The sequence below is a fragment of the Haliaeetus albicilla genome, chromosome 28 (genome assembly GCF_947461875.1).
Source record: "Haliaeetus albicilla chromosome 28, bHalAlb1.1, whole genome shotgun sequence".
Lineage (NCBI taxonomy): Eukaryota > Metazoa > Chordata > Aves > Accipitriformes > Accipitridae > Haliaeetus > Haliaeetus albicilla.
Window position 1 is genome coordinate 8,984,120 of NC_091510.1, and position 23,118 is coordinate 9,007,237.

The 23,118-nt window shown below is 37.2% G+C and overlaps 1 protein-coding gene across 1 annotated transcript in view; it reads right to left on the reverse strand.

The window, feature by feature from the left end:
• Positions 1 to 489: 489 nt before the first annotated feature.
• Positions 490 to 23,118, reverse strand: part of TMTC2 (transmembrane O-mannosyltransferase targeting cadherins 2) — a 257,820-nt gene continuing 235,191 nt past the window's right edge. The window contains exons 11-12 of the mRNA XM_069773740.1: positions 22,705 to 22,768; positions 490 to 1,120 (exon numbers count right to left, since the gene is read on the reverse strand). Of these exons, the coding sequence (XP_069629841.1) occupies positions 941 to 1,120; positions 22,705 to 22,768 (244 nt within the window). The 3' untranslated portion in view covers positions 490 to 940. The remainder of the gene's footprint in view (positions 1,121 to 22,704; positions 22,769 to 23,118) is intronic.

Sequence of the window (23,118 nt, forward strand, 5' to 3'; positions counted from 1 at the left end):
TTTTCAAATCTCACTTGGCTGAGTTATTGCAAAAATATTGTATGCAGAGTCCAGTTTAAAGTTGGTCTTATCTGACAGCAGTGTAAAGAGAGTCAAGCACATTGTCTATAATACCAATTTTTTTTTTTTCTCAAGATGACAGTCTGACCACACTCATTTGATATCAGGGCAAACATCAGTCTTGCTTCTATTGCTAAATCACACCTCTGGACTTTTCTTTTTTTTAAGCACTCTACATACACATCTGATGTAGAATATGAGCAGTTCCTTTCCGTCTAGTCCACAGCCATTTGACTGTGTATCTCAAGAAAACCGCATTAAAACTTAACAAGCTGAAATAATATGCATATTCTCAGTAAACAATTTTGAACGCTGTCATCTAATCACAAGTGACAGGTTTGAAAAAAATTGGCCATATAAGCTGTGAAATTGGTAAGCAAGTGGTCCTAAAGTGAGATACAGCAGCATTAAGACAAACTGCAAACACACTGGATTTAGTATACATTTTAATGAGTTACATTATCAGCAAAATACTTTAACCTACTATTACCACTTTTACTCCCATATGGCTTAGTGTATACTGTACAATTTTCCTTTAGTATTTCTATGACAGTATACATTTCAAATACCCACCCAAAAGTAAGCAATATGGGATTTGCAATGATCTATCAAATATGCCAGAACACCTTCTCTCAAGTGCTATGGTTCTAAACATTTTTGTGGGGTAACAAGTCCTTCATGAATATCTCAAAGTCTCCCTTTTTCTATTTATCTAGCAAAAAAATTTAAGCCAAAAAAGCAGAATAGCTTCTCCTAGCAGCAATTAAGACCTCTGATCCTTGCGGTCAAGTCCAATGAGTTCTCTGATCAGACAATTCTGTGGAAGTTCTAGTTCGTGGTTTTAATCAATTCAAGAAAAAAAAGTTCAGAGTTTTCATCATCATGTTTTGGATGTCTTCAAACCTTGTTTCTCCATGATATTCCACAATTTGCGAAGATTGGACTGAGTGATGACATCATCAGGTTTAAGTTGAAGAGCAAGGAGGTAGTTTTCTTCAGCCTCTTTCAGTTTACCATTCAGATGGAGAATGGCTCCAAGATTCATTAGGGCAGCTGGGTACTGGTACAAAAAAAAAAAAGGGAAGGAGAAATATTAGGAATATTTTCAATTTTTCTTTTCAGACAATCTTCTTCCACTTAAACAAATTATTCCCTTATGTTTGCAGACTTTTCATGGAAGCAATTTAGCAATTTAAGCAAATAGAGATAACAAGAAAAAGTTTCTGAGCAGCTGCTGTATACTTTGTGCTTTAAACAGGGCAAGCTCTGGTGTCTACAGGCATAGACTTCTCTCTTTAATGAAAAAACACAGAACTCATAAAGCTTTACATGTGGTAACGTCGGCATAGCACAGTTTCCAAGAGAAAATTAAAGTAATCCAAGAGCGGATTAAAGACAGGAATTTAATTTTAATTCAACCCATTGCCAATAAAGAGTTTATAATCATTGGGAATAGTTAACACATTGGAATTCATCCCTTTTTTCTTTGTCTTAATTATAACTAGTAGAAAATACAATCTGTTCTCAGATTCTAAGGATGTTCAGGGGTCCTAGGACATCCATTTAGATTCAGGCTGTGGCAATTATTTCTTAATGAACGATTTAATAAAATTAACAATGGTGGAAACACATGCTATTTTAATAGCAAAGATGTGAAAACCTCATAACAAATCCATTAAAAAGCTTCTTATGTTACTAACAATTTTTCCATCTTTAGCTAAAACAAAATGTTTCTTGTTTTTATTTTTTCATCTTTAGATTATTCCATTATGAAATAATAGGTTGTTCATGATAATTAAACATGCCTGGTTACTGGAGTTAAATATTACAAGGGCAGAAAAGCAGATTTATGAAGCTGAAGAGAAGAGTCTAACCTACTTTTTTGCAAGTACCTAAGGTATTCACATGCTAGTGAGAGCACAGTAAAGGCATTTGCCAAACCAGTACCTTGCATTTCAAAGAAAAAGGGGACAAAATACTACACAAAGTTCACTGTGGTTCTCCCCCTCAGGTCATTATCATTTCCAATGAGCTTCAGGAACACTCACTTTCGAAGCCATGTAGTTTTGCCTCAGAGGATAAGTGTTTCAAGACACCACTCACCAGTGTTCTGATCAAAATGCAATGGTCAAAATGTGAAGCCACAGGGAAACTCGGCTTCAGATGACTGTGTGGGGGTGTTGGTATGCTTTAGAAGTCCTTCAGTGACAATAACGTCAGGAAAATATGGTAGATAGAAGGCCAATAATATATGCACTAGAGTTGGTCTCCCAGACTGAGGTGGTTATAGGAAGTCATTAGGATGAGGAAGACTTACCCATGTTCCAAACCTCTCCATTAGCAAGTTAAACTCATTACTCTTATCCCTCTGAATCAAGCTTCACCCCCACCCCCTATAATTCTTGTATCCAAAACCTAAATTTTGTGGTGGAAATGTTGTTCAGAACATTCTCTAGGTTTATGTCCTACAAATATTTCTTCTTTTTTTCAGCTTGCTTCCTGCTTCTTTTCACCTATTAACACATGCCTCACAAAAACTCATAAACATCAAATTTTCAGAACAACTGGCTTCCAGAGTTTCAAAATTAAGCAAAACAAAGTGATTTCAGCCCTCCCTATTGTAAACACCGTAATGCTAATGCAGTGGAATCTGGAGATGTTATTTTTAGATTTAATTTTTCTTGCTTTACCCTGATAGATTATTTCCACGACCCCTACATCAGTTACTTCGTTCTACTAAAAATCAAAACAAAAAAAAAAAAAACAGCTGGATTTTACGAAGTTTTCCCAGTTAAATACTCTCCAAAATTTCCTCTTCAGTCATATTCTGTACAGAGAAGGAAAACTAAGCCCCTGAAATGTAATCTTTGCTACAGAGAACACGTATCGGCAGCCACATTATCATAGCTCCACCTTTGCAGTGCCAGTCTTGCATACTATTTTACAATGAAATAATACGCTCCTTAATTACAGATGTTCTGGGTGCTAATTACAGTGATGTCACTGAAGAATGATCAGAAAACAGCTCCACTGTATATGGATGGCTGTCTGAATATCCACACATTTTATTTATTCATTTATTTTTAGACCTAAGATTGTTTGAGCGAATTTTCTCAAATCATGAGTGGGATGGTCCTTTCCCACTAATTGTGCTCCTTATTTGTCTAATGAGAGTTTATGAATCAAACATTTTTTTCAAGAGGACAGTTATTGACACAGAACTGTCTTCTCACTTGAAATATAACTATGTGCATGTGTTTGCATGTAGACAAAGCTTGCAACGGATAAGGATTAAAAAACCTTAAACCTAGAAAAACTCATACTAAATAAGACACACGTTAAAAAGTGCTCAGGGCTAATTCCACAGCATCCACCAACTTATTGTGTGGGAAGTAACACAGTTGTCTCATATGGCTTCCAGAATTCCTCTCTATTTCCTTTACCCCCCCTCCGAAAATATGGTATGTGTATGGTACTAATCAAGTACTCTGAAGAACGTCATATATATAAGACTATATGCCTAGCTAAGAAAACTCCTCTGCCATCACATCTTTAATTTATCATTTCATTACAGCAAAGAACAAAAACATCTAGAAAAAGAAAAAACTGCAAGCCTTTTAACTGAACTTGAAATTTTCCACCTCCTACACATCATTCCTGATTTCCTGGAGACCCAACAAATTTTAGGCCATTAATGCTCTAAACAAATGTATCCATGAAAAATGTGAACTGATAACTCATTTCAGGTAGTGCTGAAAAAGTTCATTCCAACTCCTTCATGTTTCAAATAAAGAAAATGCATGGGATTTTGGAAAGATTGCTCCTTAACTTTGTAGGGTATCATCAGCCACCCCAATATCTATGGTTTATTGTAAGAGTTGCAAGAATCTTGGGTGACTGCAAGATTATACATCAGTGCCATCGCTCTCTAACAGCTATAAATGATGGTCTGAGGACAAGAGAGCAACAGAGTTTTGCTATAGCTTTTCTTCACATACATTGTCTTTTATTAAAGACAGCTGATAAAACTTTTCAGTACGTTAACAAAGGCGGTCGGCAGCTACCAGTGCAATAACATGGGACTTGTAGCACTGTGTAACAAATGACACCACCTACTACTTCAGAGACTTGAAAGGAGAAACAGGCCTGCCTTCATTTCCTTTTGGAGACAGATGCTTTACATCAAAAAAAGCTGACTGGCATTTCTATCGGGGTTATAAATGCTGTCTTTTATGGTCTATTGGGAATTATTCCCTTTATTAGCATTTTTATCATGGTGTGCTTGTTTCCTCAGTGGGTTTTTATGGGGGGGTGGGGGGAGGTGCTAATGGGGAAGAGAGGAGAGGAATAACGGAGTAGTTAATGAATAACAAAATAGCAAAAGGCATGCATTTAGTTACCCAAGGTGTTTTTGGTTTACACTGATGACAATTCTTTCAAACTTTCTCCATATTACCAAAATAAAAGGAGAGCCTTGGGGCATGCAAAACTTTTAATGTAAATTAAAGTCCTCTCTAAAATTAGAGAACTATGGAATCTCCAATTAATTCAAAATAATTCTGAGCAGTATTTCAGGATTGCGCTAGTGTAACCAAGTACAGTATTGGACCCACAAATGGAATGAATCTTAATGACACAGAAGATGAACTGATTCCTTGTTCATCATCTCTGGCTCCATATATAGCAAATGCCATATCAGAAGAACAGTGCCAAAGAGAAGACGACAAGTTTACTATTACATATGCCTAAGAAGTTTTGGAGAGAGAAACAAATGGACAACCCTTAACCTAGCTCAAAAACACCACTTGCATGGCAGACAAGTACGAACAAACAACAGCCCAAACACAAGCAATGAAAACTGAAATTGTTTTCCTCAAAGCTCTGCTAACAAACGACCTCTGCTCAACACCACAGAGGCCAGGGCTGCAGATCCTGAGAAGAAAGTGCATTTTGTTCCTGATGGGGTACTTATAAGGAAAATATGCCAATTTTTACTCCACTAGAATCACAAGTGCAAGCAACTTCTCACTTAGCCATTTTAAAAGGTCACTGAATAGATGTTGCCAATATTTGTCTTGCTTTTAATGAATTACTGCAGTGCGTGATCTTGTAGATATTTCAAAACAACCCCAGGACTGTTTAATGAATACTGTAATCACCATGGCCAATCCTTCAGAAACACAGAGGTTAAGTGTTTTGTTTTAAAACAGTGCAATTAAGGACACTCGTTCTTTTAAGGGTTCCTGTTGAGTGAAGTCCATATCTAGAGAAGGACACAAAATGTCATTCACATGTGAATATTTCATCCCAACACTTTTAGTTAAATATGGGTGAAGAATTCAGGTATTTCCCTTTGATAACCAAAGATACATAGGAGGTACAATGACTGAGTAGTGAAGCAGCAGAGTATTAGTTGTAGAATGGCTAACTAAGCACGAGAGCAAAGCACGGTGGACTGCTTCATCTTATCAGTGACCATGGGATAATGTGCTGTCATGCCTTTTTTATCCTCCTACACCGGTGGCAAGAATTTCCACTTGAACTTAAATTACTGGTGTTACTGCTGTAGCACAGCATAGTATTTTCTGAAGCAATCAAAATGTCAACGGCTCCTTTTTTATCGCTAAAGAGAACTGTGGACAACAGAATCATTTCAGGGGTGTCACTCGCTTTTGACAGACCTCACAAGTTTTGAGTAAAACCATGACACCGGAGTTGCCCCAAGATGTAAGCATACTACTTACTTTAAAGCACGGGGGTGGGCAGAGAAGGCAGGAGAGGCGGGGAGGGACACGCAGTGAGACGGTTGCTGCCAACTGGATCTTACTCTCCAGTGCAACACATTGACAAGACTGTAAATTCAGCAGTGACACATGGAAGTAGACCTTTTTATAGAAGCAACCTAGAGTTGCCAGACAAGCCAAGCGCGAGTTATTCCTCCCAGAGACTCATGTTTCTACCTGGTTCTCTGCTACAAGGCTTCTTAAGAACTGCAGTTTGCATATGCTATGTCTGTTATTTTGTTCTGAACAGCACATGAATCACAACTAAGACACTGATCTCCAGTAAGTTGGCTAAGATGACAAGAGTAAATTGTCTAGGAACAGATAACTTGGTGCAAAAAGCATTCTGGAACAAGATGACAGGATGTATGGCAAAATATTATGGATCAGACAGAATAAAAAAGCATAAAATTCAGAGTTGAGAGGGATTTCCTGTGTCATCAGCCCAGACAGCAAAGCATTCAGTTCTGCTGGAAAACACAGAAATCAGCATCTTTACAAACTCTTAAAATGGAAGAATGCTCTGCAACTTTTCCTCTACGACAGTTAAGTACATTATTTAAATTGTAAGTCTGCTCATGAACAATTCCAGTAAGTATGCTTTTGTGTCGACAACAGCTTTCAGCTTAAATAGTGAAGAGGGGAAATGGAGAGAAAAACATTCTCCCTGCAAGTACTAATTTGAATAAACATTGCGAAGAGCAGTTTCCACGGTTGTATTAGGCAGACCTAAACATCTCTGCTGCAAAGGCAGCCTGCGTTCTGATCAATTACCTTAAGACTGACTAACATACATAGCTATAGAAATCTAACTGACAATAGGTCTAGGCTCTAGAGTGGAGTGGATCCTTGGATTCAGTCATCATCTTTAAGAATACTACGTTGTTAACACTGATAGAGAACAACCTTAGTTATTATTTATCGGTATGTCACTAAACAGAAAGAGACTTCCTTTAGTGCTCTATTCATATTTTGTTCACCAAACTAACAAATTATTAATCTCCAGGGAAGATGAACACCCTCCAGAAAAAAAGACATCAAAAAAGAAAACACATAAAAAAAATAAAGTAGATGATAGGAAAAAAATAGTTTCTGTTTGATAACATTTATGTAATAGTCTCAGGTTAGGATAATATATCAAGTTAATACATAAAGTTAATAAGGCAGAAAACCAGCATGAGTTAATACCTGGTCACCTTAACAACTGATGATACTACAAAAATGTTAGGTCATGTACATTTTTGGTTTTGTGTTGTTTCTTTTTACTTTTTTATTATTTTACATTTGGACACTCTCATCTGGACATTCAAAGCAGATGACACTTTAAACTGCCTGCTGAAAGGAGAATATACATGGAAATTGTTTGTATGCATCTAGTCCTGTGTGCTTTCAAACACTGGAGGCTATCATGACTAAAATTGCAAACTACAGGATATGTACATTTAAAACCAGAAATTAAAAAGTGAAGGAAGGGGTTTTTACCATTTTTTTTATATTTATGGGTGGCAGATGTGGGAGTTTCCATCCACATGCACACTGTGAAATTATTCAGTTTGCTTGTACATTTAACATCGGCATCTTAAGGAAACCCACAGCTGTGAGTCAGGGAATAGTTCTAGACTTGGCATGGGAAGGAAGCATCAAGCAGTCTACCTCGTTTCTCAAATTATCACATCAATAGGGGACATTTTAGCATCAATGCTCTCCAGCCAGTGGAGATTTTTTTCCTCAACATCTTTTTCATCTTAACCTTCACAGACTGCTCAGAGTTTTAAAAACATAGTTATCCAAAACCAAACAAGCATATATAGATATATGTTACATCTTGCTGCTGAAAAGCTGTCTACCATTGGCCTTAATATAAATTCAGAGTATACTGTTTTATATATCAGCAAGTTAACAAAAGCATGTGTTACAACTGGTAAAGGCTGCAGATCATGCAACAGCAGAAAAAGTCCCACAAAAATGTACCGACATTTGTAATTTCTGTGTAGCTAGATTTTTTCCCCCAATGGCCATGCATCAATTGCTTTGATTTATGCTTAAAAAACCTCCTAGTAATCACTCTCAGTTTATATAGGAACCGTGATGGACATTTTTAGATAACATACTTGTATTACCATAATAAAAGCTAAACAGGAACATACGTTATGAGTATTTAATATTATGGTTACATTTTAAAAAAATAATAAACATTTTCCAGGCCTCAAAGTGTTTCTAATTAAAATTCTTTGCCTTCCAGCTCAAATGTTGTCATCAGTATAGGATATGATAATCTTATCCAATTTTCCTAGCACTTTAGGATTTCATTAAAAAAGATCTTCAAATGACTTATTTTTTGTTTATAGAAATCCAGCTGTGCTCTGATGTCTGCAATTTGATAATTTTAATACATAGCTACGATTATGGTATAAAACATTTAACAACTTCTTTACCTTATCTATCACAAGTACGCTGTGTGCTAATTAGGAAGTGTGTACTCCCAGCAAGTGAGAAACTTGTTGAATAGAAATGTCAACTGTACTATCACACTGACAAATAGAAATTGCTCAAAATCTTTCAGTAACAGAATTTTGTCCTCTTAAGAAAAAAGTAAGAGTGTTTTAAAATGAAATTCAATCTGTGAGTAAATGTATTTTTGCATGCACTTTCTTTTTAAACCTTGGAAACCAGAAAAATAAATGGCTTTGTGTTACTGCCTAAAGATAAACCCCACTTTTAATTTAAAAGAAATGTAGAGTGTTAAAAGAAAAATGAATATACTCCACCCAGCAGCGCACATGCAGGGCTGATTAGAATAGCTGTCCACATTTACACAATCAAAACTGGCTAATCTTCAGAAAAAACTCTAATTTACAGATCATCTGAGATTATGATCACAAATGCACTCACAGTATATATTACTAGCATTAAAAAAAGTTCATTTTTTTCAATCAAATAAAATGTCATTGGAAAATAAAAATGCCCACTGCGAATGAACCCATCATCCACCTATTTTTGCCCAGATGCTGATCAAATACATCAGTACCCAGAGAAGGTTGTATAGTTTTTCAAGATGCTAGGCACAGGCATATGAAGTACTGCTTGAGGCTTCCATTTTTGAGTAGAAGAGCCAACTACTGAAATTTCAGAAAGAAGCAGCGTTCATTTCTGGCCTTGAAAATTTAGTGAAGTTCCAATTAAGGGAATCTCAACATCACAAGATTTCCAGTATTTTGACTCAAGATGTTCAGGTGAACGTTAAGTGTCAAACAAGGCTTTGCACCTTTGGCTGACAAGTGTAGTCAGCTGAGTTAAATGCTTGAGAACTTGATTAATATTGATATTGCTGTATGTTTTCCAAAACTATTTAGGTATTTGCAGTTGTAAGGTATAGCTTTCAGGCACATTGTGTAAACCATTATGCAACTTGACATACTTGCTTTGAGCACAGAGAATGAGAATCTTGCTAATTTGTTCAAGGCTTTTATCATATGCAATCGCTATTAAGACAGCCCACAAAAAAAGCGTGATATTAAAGCATTACAGAAGCAGGAAAACAGAAAACACTAAGGGATTATGAGGCATTGTAGGATGTTTTAGGCTGAATTTTAGCCTTCATTCCACCACTCTATTGACATGCTTTCTTTTGACTAACTTTCCCTAGACAACTGAATCAATCATTATTCCTCTATTGGTAATAATTTCACTGGGCAGGAAAGTACAATTGAAGTCTGTCACATGAAGTGATACAATTTCCATAATAACATAGTTTATCAATAGTGTCTGAAGGTATTTTCAAATTGGTCAAAAAATGCAACTTCAGCATGTGGAAATGTTACCAAGGCAAATAAAAACTAATTCCATAACTTTGAAAAAAAGTAACAAAACTCTTGAGGTGATATATCGTTCAAGGAACTACATTTTCATTACAGAGTAGACAAAACTGAAAATGCTTGAAAAAAATCCTGTTCATAAATATTTTCTTTTCTGAAATCTCTACATGGAAAACCTTAAAGTATTTGCATATCAATCTTTTTTCTTCCCCTTTGCCTGTTTTCATCTGGCTCCTATCACTTCCATATTTGTTGCGTAGTGCAAAAAGGTTATGCCCACACTCTGTCTTGACTTCATTTTTGCCCACAGGATTATGAGAGCAGCTGAGAGAAGAGGCACATACTATTGGTCCTTTGCAAAATGCTGAATTACAGTGCTGCGTGTAATTCCTAAGAATTCATGCCTTACTTTTTGGCAGCCAGTAACCTGCAGGTGTTCCCTATATAGTATTTAGCAATTAAATCTACAGTACATATTAAAATTATTAACTTCCACAGTAAGCGCAAGGATTTAATTTTGATTCTGGTAGCTTAAAGATTTTAAGGCTGTAGTTTCTAGAATTTGGTCTTTTCATCGCTAATAGTAAGACCACTGGGAACTAATTGCTCGCTAGGCTTTTACAAGGTTGTGACTTGTAAAAAAATAAAATTACTTTCTGCTAGGGCAGCCTTATTTACCACATTTGATCAGTGACACATACGTTTACAGTGCTTTGTAAATAATTAATCAATAACAGCAAAACATGTTCAATGGTTGATCTACACATCCTACTCTGAAAGGCTGCACTTGATACTGCATATGCCGATAACTGCTGTTTATCAAACAGAAATTTTCTGTATTCTTCAAACTAGATTTTTAAGAAACGGACACATGAAGCAACACTGTGAATAACATTTTCATTTTGAAAAAGGTTTAATTAATCATTTCTAAAGTCACAAGAGGATAACTAATATTTGCAGGACCAGCAGCAATTCCTGCCTCTGAAATTCAATGTCAAAAATTACTCAGTGAAACCAGATGCTTGCTCCAAACTGCCCCAGAAAAAAGCCCTCCATGACTCGAGCAAACTGTAATCCAGGGCCACCAGAATCTCTGCGCAGTTCCATAGTCAATGGCTCAGGTTAATTTGCCTTCTCGTTATGTATTTTCACTATACATACCATCCATTCTATATGAACACCACAGGGTCTTACAGAAATTAACTTTGGGTCCTACCTACCAGCAATCTTTTTGTTAAAGCTTGTTTCTGCCCCCAAATCAAAAGACTTGCCTCCTGTGCAATCTCCATAATCTCTGTTCAGAAAGCATTTTCTTCCTCTATAATGGGTAAAACATCCAATTTGTGAATTAATCAGCAAAAAACTCCATCAATGCAGCTATCAGAACAGAATTTTTCAAACAGAATTAATGAAGGATCATGTATTGATCTTTCACAAATGATAAAAACTAAGTCTGGTAATTTCAAGTGTATTTAAATGCAGTCAGAATGTGAAGAAATGAAGTAGGACTACTGAGTTGCAGTGAACTCCACCAAATAACTCCACCATAAATATATTAATCATTTACCCCATGGAATCTAAGAGACACACAGCAAGCCTTCATATGGAATTTAATTTAGGGTTTTATTGTGCATTTTCATTTTTACTGTTGTTGTTATATTGGAAAAGATTTCTATTTTCTTTCACGCTGTAACTGTTTTCAGTGAGTTTGAGGCAGCCAGATGCTGAGGCAACTGGCACGGTTACAAACCATAATGTCAGATTAAAGTTACTTACTGTTACAGAAAGACAATCTTTACTGGAGCACCTGAAGAATTAGCAAAACTGCCTCAGCTTAGTAATAGAGCCGTTCATTATATGGAAGACATGTTTCAGAAGGGTAGGTACACTTGAATGTATATTTGCTTTCCAGTAAAACTAACTATGGTAAAGAGAATCAAGTAAATGCAATGTGCAGAGCTGACCAATATACAGTGGTTCGGAATGCCTCAACAAAAAGGGACTGTTCTTTGGGGGAAATTAAAAGCTATCCATCCCTTCCTCCCTGCATCTTCTCATTAGCAGACATCCGATCTATAGACTGCAACTTTCCCGGGAAAAATACATTGAAACTGGTACTGAAGTTACTCTTAAAGACAAATTCCAAGAAAATTACTTCAGCCAGACACCTGCCACCCACCCCCTTCCTAGCAGTCTGCAAACAGACAGTTCTTCTCAGGCAGCTCTCAGGCCCAAACGAGCCTTGTTGTAGGGCATTTTTCATCTACCCAATCACCTAGATACACCCAGAGGTGTGGGAGGGTGGGGGAGAATACCAGTTGCATCAAAACCATCTTGTGAAGCAGAAACGTTCGTCCTCCAGAACTTGTGGGGAAAAAAATCTAATAGGATATGCCAGCCCACAACTAAAAATCATTCTAGGAATGAGAAATACATCAGAACTATAGATTAGGAAGAAAATTAGGAAGTTATTTATGGCAAAACATCCTACTGAGAATGTAGTGTTGCTGGGTTTATTTAATGAGCATTAAAAACACTTCCTTACCAGTTCTAATTGCATAATAAATTCGTTGCATTGTTTCCAGAATCAGCACTAGAATACTCTATTAGGAAAAACCTTGCTGGATTCTCTTTTAATTGAGTTCAAACAGATGGTTTAATTTCTGAAATGCTAATCTACTGCTGTGAGTTCTGTATTTCATGGCACTTTATTTTTGATTGACACTGAGGGCTACATTTACAAGGCAAAGCCAATCTTGCTCTCCCCAGGAACTGATGCAGGCAGCGGAGTACCCCCTGCCATACTACTATCAGATGTGAATCACAATCAAGTGCATAGGTCTATCCATGATACATCATCTTCACTTCCACAATTTCAGCGAAGAGACTGCACCTTTACGAACTACTGCCTCCCATTATCTCAAAGCAGAATGATTCCTTTTATTTAACTCAGTAGTACAAATCTAACCTGTGACTTCCCATTAATTAGTTTCGCAAACCTATTTTTTGAATTATTCAGTAAATGAACATCATGGTTGAGTACAAGCACAACCATCGCACTGTTATTTTCATACTGAAAAGTAATCATAGAAAAAAAAGTTATCTGTCTACTAAGATGTGGATGAAAAACACTAAAACACTGGATGAAACAAATCTGCACTCCAAGAGACAGGCCTAACCAACCTCACATCCTTTTTTCTTCAAATAATTTTGATGGTGGACTGAACATATCTATATACCAGAAAAAGACTTCAGATTTGCATAATGAAAATACATATAAAAAAACAGAAAAAGAAATGTGAGGACACTAAGTTTTCCATTTAAGTTAACCGAGGTGCAGTCCTACAAAATTTCTGAATCAAGGTCTTAACAATAACAGAGCTCAAGTATCATTTGGTATGAGAAGTTCTTCTCTTTGGAGAATTTATAGCCTATCCATTGAGAATTACAATCACCCGATGGGATCGGAAGAACAGTGTTCTGTACCTAGGTAGGTGCCTGGAGAGAAAACAGAACTTATACCTTAATACTTGGGTGACTAACTCTTCGGAAACATCACTGAACTAACAGTAAACATGCATGATTGTTGTGAAAACATGGTCATTTACTTTTTGGAGATTTAGCCATGTAAACATTTTTGAAAACAGAGCCTACAATGGAAAATGGGTGCATAAACCAAAATGCTTTGGGGTATTTTTTTTTGTGAAGAAAAGACTTTATTAGCAGCTCCAAGCAGCACAAGGGATTGCCACCAGACATACTGAAAACCTTGTAAGACCTATATCCTAAGCAAATAGGGCATGAATTATCAAAGAGTTTCTTTCTCAAATTATACGTGGCCTGATTTCAGCTGGGATATAGAGTTAATTGTCTTCTTAGTAGCTGGTACAGTGCTATGTTTTTGAGTTCAGTATGGGAAGAATATTGATAACGCTGAAGTTTTCAGTTGTTGCTCAGTAGTGTTTAGTCTAAAGTCAAGGATTTTTCAGCTTCTCATGCCCAGCCAGCAAGAAAGCTGGAGGGGCACAAGAAGTTGGGACGGGACACAGCCAGGGCACCTGACCCAAACTGGCCAAAGGGGTATTCCATACCATGGGATGTCATGTCTAGTATATAAACTGGGGAGTGGGGGCAGAGGGATCGCCGCTCAGGGTTAGTTAGTTGCTGGGCATCGGTCGGCGAGTGGTGAGCAATTGCATTGTGCATCACTTGCATATTCCAATCCTTTTATTATTACTGTTGTCATTGTATTAGTATTACCATTATCATTATTAGTTTCTTCTTTTCTGTTCTATTAAACTGTTCTTATCTCAACCCACGAGTTCGACTATTTTTTCTCCTGATTTTCTCCCCTATCCCACTGGATGGGGGGGAGGTGAGTGAGCAGCTGCGTGGTGCTTAGTTGCTGCCTGGTGTTAAACCACAACAACATGTTAAGCACAAAATTACTGTTTCAACAGTTCTTGGTAAGAGTAAGTGATGATTTAATGAAGATGTGAAGGTTAATTGAATTAGAAAAGAGGAGTTATAATATAGTTGCTTATTTCCAACATTTGTTCCTCCTGTTAAAGAAAAGTATGCCTGTACATTTTACAGTTCATGAAGACAAATGACTCAGAAATACACTACGCCAATAATTAGACTGTGGAAGGATTAACATTTATGGGAAATTTGTAAACATTTTCATAGCTAAAAATGAAATGAAAAGCACCCCAAATTACCATGACAACTAGTTTCTGGCTTACTTTGCTGAGTGTTTCTGGGTATGCTTACTGTTTGAAAAACTTTACATTAAGAAGAGTTCATAGCTGCTTGCATAATTTCACTTGAAGAAATCAGGAACTACAGAGCCCCATTTACCTCTCACATGCAGGAGAAACAGTAACAACTCTAACCAAAATGGTGTTACTGCAATGCAATATCTATGTAAGGAGAAGAAACTCAAATGTATTTTAATTTCAGTTATTTAGAACTTGCACAGACAAAATACTTATGTATTGATTACGATATCAATGTATAACAAATTATTCTAGATGGGAAATAAACAGCAACTTAAAGGCATTTTAATTCAATTCCAGAGCTCACAAATTACACTGAGCAAGCCAATCGATCTCAGATATTTGCGTATTTAACTGCTTGTATAATCAGAAGAAAAGAGTACAAATGCACTCCCCATAATCTAACTCTCACAAAACTGAGCTGAGAACTGTAATGACATGATTTCCAGCTTTCTCCTATGCTTCTTACACAAAGATGGATCACAATATCAAGATCCAGATTCAAGTATCCCATAATCACCCCAAAGCACGTTCAATCTTTGCTTTCACAGAGCTGCTACAATGCATGAGAAAACAGACATAGAGTTTTCTGGGGTAAGACTATAAATATTCTCCTGTATTTCCCAAAGGAAATTCAGTGTTTTCCACAGCTGAGTAAATTGGTTTTCAAATTATACAACTCATCCTGATATTGTGCTTCAGTATTACAGGTAAATATCCCCATTCCAATAGCCCGTGTTCTTTCTTTGTCCCCTGATGGAGATCACAGGGATGAGAAACGCTATATGGGTTTTTTTGTTTGTCTGTTGTTTTTTTTTAAGGTGGGAGGCACTAACCTCTGCTGAAGTAGGAATACTTTAAGATTCAGAACAACAGCCTGTACACAAGCCTGTCTTGAAGCTGACAACTGTGCACAACAAAAAACCTAAATGTGTCTTTAAAATATTTAGGAGGACCATGAACAAATATAATTCCAAATATAGAAAGATAACTTTTTGTTCAAAAGAATAAACACAGTTTTCCCCAAATAGCTGGACAGAGATAACATATATGACTTGCACTTAGCCCCTGGAAGGGCTGAAGCAGCAGCAGCAGCAACAACAACAACAACAACAACAAAAGAAAATTGAGCTGGGAGCCCAAATTAGAATTAAAAAGCTTTCCAGCTCAGGAGGGGCAGAGAGAGTTCATGCATGGATAAGCTCTTTACGTGGAGAAGTGTTGCTATTTCTGTGCAAACATTGAAGAGCCTTTCCACCTGAAATGAAGGGCAGCTTGCATTCAGTTAATACTAATTTTCCTGAATTTCTCCATTCTGTACAACCTTTAGGCTAGGTCAGCCTTCTGCTAGGCAGGATGAGAAATGTCACAGCTATTCTGCTATCAAATCTCAGAGTCAGTCTTCCATTGCCTGTCACTAGGGAAAGTCTACCGAATTTACAGTAAACAAGAAAGCGTTCTCTCCTCCTTTTGAGATCAGAGAGTGATGTCCTCTTTTCTCTAAGGGTGTTCCACTATCTCCTCTCCCAGTGGAGCCGATCCATGCCTAGGCCTCCCACCCCTGTATCTGTCTGAACTCAAGCTATTAAAAGTATGCCATCTGGAAATACAGTTCACATCAGTCATGCCTATTTTCTCATTAGGAAGCCACAGTACCGTTTATAGTCCCTAAAAGTCCTGCATGCCCTGTAACAATTGGTTCAGTCTTTAGGAAGCACCAGAGCAGGAAGAACTGGACCCTGGGAAGTTTTCTTATTCCTCACACCTTCACCAGGAGAAAAGAAAGGAGGCATTTTCAGGAGGCCAAGAGCGCTGCTGGGCTGGAAGGAATCCACAGCCATTGATATCATTGAGGTGGGAAGTTTGGCACACTCAAGAGGAAGCCTTAAACAACGCGAGGCTTAGCAGCAGCTGGTGCTGGTAGCGGGAAGCTGTGCAGTCCTGACACAGGGCAGGAGAAGCTGGGAGCAGGTTGAAGGGCAGGCAGGCAAGCAGCAGAAGCTCCACCTGTCCCACTTTTGTATTTTCCGTGAAGGCAGACACAAGTAACGGAAGACAACTGAACGGGTGAATCTGCCGGATGCTAACTACCCAAAAATACAGCTCTGTGGTCATTCCGTGGCACCAGTACAAAAAGATAAAAGACTGCCATGTGTTCGTTACTTTGAATAAACAAGTAAAGAGACAGAAGAACATTTTAAAACAAGGATTTGCAACTGGAAGGTGTCAAGCTTTACTCGCAATAATACATGGTGTAAAAATCATACATGTACTGTTTCTCTAGGGGACTATGTCAGCTTTATCCATACTATGCTCTGGAAAACAGGAGTACGATGGCAAGACACTCCAGTTGGGTTTGGATAACAGGACCTAGGTAGACCTGCTCAAAAGAACTGCAGGAGCTATAGATTCATCACTGGTGAGGGATTTGCAGTACCCCAGGAGCAGTGTGAGGACGACACTGGGTCCAGTGAAGTGTGGAACAGTGCCAGTTTTTTGTCAGTTGAGGATCAGCTGCAGACAATTTAAGAATCACTGTTAACCCACCCATTACGGCCAGCAGCAGCAGAAGTAACATAGCAGGAGCTCTTAAAAGTTTCATGAAAATTCTCCCTGGTAATAACAGGACATGCCCGTAACAAAGCTGGCAAAATGTGTTAAAGCCGTCTCCCTCACAATTACTCCTAGCCTGGTAAAGCTACATGAGAGAAGTACTGAACGTTCAGGAGAAAGTCAAATAGGGAAATTTGGCACAGAAACACCTAAGGAAAAAATACATAATAAAGCAGATCTTGGTTACATATGTTTCAAGACAAAATCCAACATCTACTTTATTTTTTAAAGATGTATGTACTATCGGAAGTATATTCCTTTTCAGAGGTCTTGCCATGAATAAAACCCATATATTATGAACGCTTTCCATAAGGAGGCACTGAAAGCATGTTATCTATAAGGTGGCTATAAAAATGCAGTCAATTATCTGGAAATCACCAGCATTCTTCCTTCAACTGTTAGACAGCTCAAGGTAGAGCTTATTGCAAGCCTGGAGCCTTTGACATGAAATCTGTATTCCAGCATTGGGGGAAAAAAAATAAAAGAAGCACTTGTAGAAACTGCTTTTTAATATGATATTGTGTTAACTGATTACATAAACCCTTGAAGTCAAGAAATGGTTTAGTCCCCCACATCATGATTAAACCATCTAGTGGAAATTGTATTTATTTTGCTTATAGGTACATTTCTCCTTCCCCCCTCGTTCTATGTGTGTGTCTTTATGTATGTTGTTACAGTAAGACATTTAATCAAGCCCTTTTGAAGTGGTAGAGTGGAAACAGCTGTTTCTGACAATGTGCCGATGACACGGGGCTTAAAGCTGTCATGAGCTCCAGATTGCGAGCAGCACTAATATGTGCTTGGGATGGTGGTGACTTGCAGGTCATGGCACCTCCTTGAGGAATGCTTCTAAGCCAATCAGCTCAAGGTGGTGGCTCAAAGTCTTAAGGCTCTAGCGAGCTCGCTTTCATTTAATACTCTTGAGGTCACACTTCAAAGTGCCCTTTCTTCTCAAGAGCCACTGGCCATCTGTGGGGGTTCTAGAGCAACTTTTTAACGATTGGTCGCTTCAAGTTCAGACTTAAAAAATTAGAAAGGCAGCTCTATTACACAAACGATGCCTTAAAAGTTGAGTAAAAGCTTCAGCTTAAGTCGGTATCTCATATTCTTGTAAAGAATGCCAATTTAAAGAGAGTTTCTGGATGACTGACTTTTTCCACAACAAAGTGAGCTTAAAGCTCACATTTTAGAGTGCCTAACAACTTGTTGAAACAATTTCCTGGTTTGTGAATATTACAAGATGTAGGGCACCTAGAAACCATCTCTGAATACAGATTTTCTTCAGCAATACTCCCACTCAGGATAATTACCACATAAATGTCTTGCTGTCCAAGAAAATTACACTTTCATTTCTTCACGCAACCGAATTTGTTAGAACTAGACTAATGTGATTAACAGACATCTGAGCCAACATTGCGAGAACAAACACATATGGGCTTCTCACTGAGAAGGCTCTAAAATGCATTTGTTTTGATCATGGTAAATACACAATGTAAGAATGCATTTTTTGGAAAGTATTCAACAAGATCCAGGGGCTAGGGAAGCTAATCTCTGTAGGTTACCTAGAGAGTTGAAGGAGGAAGAGAGTCCTGTAAGAAATGATTCATAGCAAACAAAAGTAGATTCCTTCTCTGAACTGCTTCCTGGATTCCTCTCTTCCCCTTGGCTCTCCAGGGGAAAGTCAACTCTGTGAAGCCTATTTGGAAATAAATAGACATAATCTTGAGAATGTTTGCTTCTTCAGTGAAGTTTACGACAAATGATTCCCATCTCCACAGCAGCACTATATTCTACAGAAAATACTGTTCTTCTGAAATTTGACTGGAATTTACTTTCATAGAGGATAAACATACACTTACTGTAAATAAGGCCAATCATGAACATTATTAAGAGAACAGTTAGGTCTCCATCTGGAATAATAAAACTAGCCAAATTGGTGTTTTCTTTGCACCCAAGCTGCAATTCAGTTGGTGCTGCTATTGTACCAAAGTGTTTTAATTCTTTTACCCTCTGCAGAATGAAGGTGTATCCAAAAGCAAAGATGATGGTCAAGATGTGGAAACACATTTTAACACACCTACGCTGTATTCAGTTGTTCTTTTACTGGGTATAATTGTTTTGCAAATGCTTTATTAATTTTAATAAAGCTTTTCATGGAGAAAATAAATGGTATTTTCCGTATTTTTCAGTCCTCTCTGAATTAGTTCAATAATGAATGAATCACCCCCAATAGTACAAAAATAAAATCTATCTTTGCTGTCTTAAAAACAATGGCTTGCATGTTTTAGAGAAGTTACATTTCTCCTGTAACTGAATACTATTTTTCTGGGGATGTTTTTAGCCTCTTTAGTCACAACTTTTATAAAAATGGATTAGTTGAATGAGAAAGTGACTCAGACATGAAGGCACATGGGCTGCTCACTGTTGTGCCCCAATCTCGAGACACTGAAATAAAAGAAGGCTTGCTTAGGAGACAAATGCAGGAGTGGAGACTGCTGTCTGGAAAAAACACTGAAATAGCGAACCAAGTAGCTCTGAAAGTTGTCACTCAGATGGCCATTTAAACTGGACCGGGGCATAGAAAAGCTCAGCAGAGCAGCTTCTGGATCCAAAAGGCTTATACGTTTGGGAGCAGGTGAGGAAGTATTGCTTATGTTGTATTACTTCATTCCAAAAGCAACAGGAGTGGTTGAGAAACCGAAGAAAGGGATGCAAAAGGAAAACAAAGCGAGAACGCTGAGAACAAAATTGTCATGAAAGCTCAATGAGCAGACAAATTCGCTAACAATCAGTAAAAGACTGAGTTTGTAGTATACTAACATATTGCTGCTAAGGATGGTAATTTATAGAAGTGATATTAGAGATATTACACAATATGTAATATTTGCAATGAAATGGATGCAAGAGAGTGGAAATCTGAGTTTTGTTTCAGGCTGCACTAGCTGAAAATCTCTCAGGAGCCAGGGATGGGTTTAATTCTAAAGAATAACTGATAATTTAGTTGTCTCGGTACAGTGAATAAGGAAGGAATTTGTAACAGAGAAATGGATCTTCGACTTGGGATCTGGAGGAGTGACTGGGGAATCACAGGAGAAAAAAAATCATGCTGAAAAAGAAAGCAGAGTTTACTTGGGATCCTGATCCATAATTCACTAATGTCAACAGGTACCGTCTCAAGCACCAGAAGGGGGAAGGTTCTTGTTAAACAGATGCTCTTAGCACTTAATTGTTCTAGGAACAAGGCTGATCCACTGCACAGAATGAGACTTCAGCGCTACTACAGTATTCTCACTGAGAGGGAATTTGGGAACAGACCTCTTGGCAATTATCATTAAACAGGTGCACAGAAATATACATACAGATATGAGTATATATGTGGAACTGTATGTATGCATGTACATTATGTCACATTCATACATCTAGTATTTTGAATTTTCTACAAAGAAGAGTTTCTAGATCATTAGCGATCAATACAAAAAAAATAAAATGAAAATCCTTCAGCACTGTATTTTGCTTAAGGATATTTCTTTAGCATCTTGACTCACATAATTTTGCTGATCCTGCATATTCATAAGACAGTGAGAGGATACACAGGCTATACCCCAAATAAGAAGTTAAACCGTGGGCATTTTCTAGCTGTGAGGAGGGTTCCTACGCAGCTCTGGACTGGGCCACTGCAGGCTCTCAGACAGTACCTGGGCACACTCTGAGAAGCTGTTTGGATCAACACTGGAGAGTCATCCTGGGCACATTTCATTTACCAGTACAGATGCAGCTATGAAGTACACAGGTTTTCACTCATTTGCACTCCCTACTCCTTTGGAAAGATCCGGAGCTTCTGTCTTACCATGACTGCCTTATATTGCTTACAACCTAGGAAACCTCCTCGAGTGGCTGCTTTTCCTCCCACCCTGAAACTACTATGGTAAATTTGAGAGTTAATAATAAGAAAAAAGATATGCATGACTACTTCTGTTTTTATTGTCATTCTTGAGAGATTGCCCTTGTACAGTCGTCAGCTGATGCTGGCAGTGAAAATGGATACAACTTTCCCACTCTGGATCATTAAAATATTTTTAAAAAGTCACGAACCATATGCATACTATGCTTAGCTAGAAAGTTAAACTTTATCACCTTGAACATAAAAGTGAAATTAAATCTTAAAGAAAGCTGAACAGTAGTACCTATTAGATTTTAACTTAAACTAATCAAAGTTAGAAGCAAGTTGCTATAATAAACCGTTCCGATGATCTTATCCTGCAAAAAAGATACTTTGGTCTTAACATGTAAAGCTTGTCAGCAATACCTAGAAATACTTAACTTTTATAGTACCACTGCCATGAGCTAGAAGCCCTAGTTATTTCCAAGGCTCTCTGAGAAACCTCACACATATAATCATATTCATATATGGTTATATACGAATAAATATATTTCTGAGTTTCTAAGAAACATTTTGAGAGTACAATGAACCACAGAAAAGAGAAGAGGAAGTGTACCAACTTTGAAGCAACTGAGACTATTCTTTCAACATTAAAGTACCCACTCAGAAAAAAACAGTCTTGCATCTGAAAGCATAAGGAATCACAAAGTCTGAACTGCTACCTCGCAAAGTATGAATTAAAGAAATACATACATTTTGGAGAGGGTCTTTTAAGAGATGGTGCGAAAGGGTGTAATTTCATATGAATAAGTTATTTTGGTTTTCTTGGATTATATTTTGTTAGCTTGTTTTGAGTCTTAGCTGGTGGTGCTTTTGATTCTTAAGTCTGAAAACTCTTGTTTTAAGCCTGTATTTTTTTTTACTTGGGCTTTTTCTTTTTTCTTTTTTTTTTTTTTTTGACTGAAATTGCTAACTTGTATCCTTAAATTTGACACTAGACACTTCTGTGACAGGAATGTGTTCTATATTTGATTTATTCCATAGACAAAGTATTAGGTATTTAAAATAAATTCTGTTCCATTTATATTCATGAATGTTTTTTCCCCAAAATGTGAAGGTAATTGAAAAGAAATATAACATTGAGAAAAAATGGTAAAAAGAAAATATTTTATTTCTTTAGTTCCTGATGCAATAAAATTGGAAATGAGATTTTCTTTTTAAAAAGGGTCTGTCACATACTCCTACATATTTCTGCTTCAAGGAATAAGCATTTCTTTCCCAATATACAACAACCTCACAGGTATTTACCTCTGAGGTAATATAATCTTCAAGTTTTTTGAAAACAATGTATGCCAGAAGTTCATGACAGAGGAAAAGGGATAAATGTGTTATTTAAAATGCCTTAAACAGTGGATCACAGAATAGCCTTTCATTCTCTTTTACTAGTGAAAATAGATGGAATTAGGAGAGCTTTCCAAACTTAACATATTTAAAGGCAGATATATAAATCTAAATCTAGAAATCTTTTCCAGGTATGTTAGCCAAGTGAGACTTGTTGCTAGAACACTTCACTGAGGTAACTTGAAAGTATAGCGATTGGTTTGACAAATGAACAGCTTTATCTGACTATCCAATAATTAACCATTAAAAGAACATATATAACATAGGCTGAGAGATCAAATGCTCCAGCAAGAAGTTTCTCCTCGACACAAAGGGTTCAGCACTGTAGCAAGTTCATCAACTTAAATAATGGACATCATTAAGAAGGTACTTACATTAGGTCTTAATCCTGCTGCCATTTCGTAATACTTCTCGGCTTCTTCATTGAGACTGGCTTGTCTATCAGGACAGGAAAAAACAATATAGTTACACCTCATTTTCCTTGGGTTAAAAAAGAAACCATATCTAAAGCAGCGTAGCTAAAAACAAAATACCGCAACTAGTCCCCACTGTTTAAGGATATTACCCTAACAAATGCAAAAAAATGTCAATCTAAAAGATTTTTTTATAGTTCAGAATGTCCGTTATCACAAATCTTGTTTGCGTACCTTATTTTCTTTTTAGTTCTGAAATGGTATTAGTACATACTGGAGAGAAACACAGAAGGCCAAACACTCATCTGAGGCAAAACCAGAGATGTGCCAGTCTTCACCAGAGGAAAATCTGGCTTGTTTTTTGTCATTAGCCAT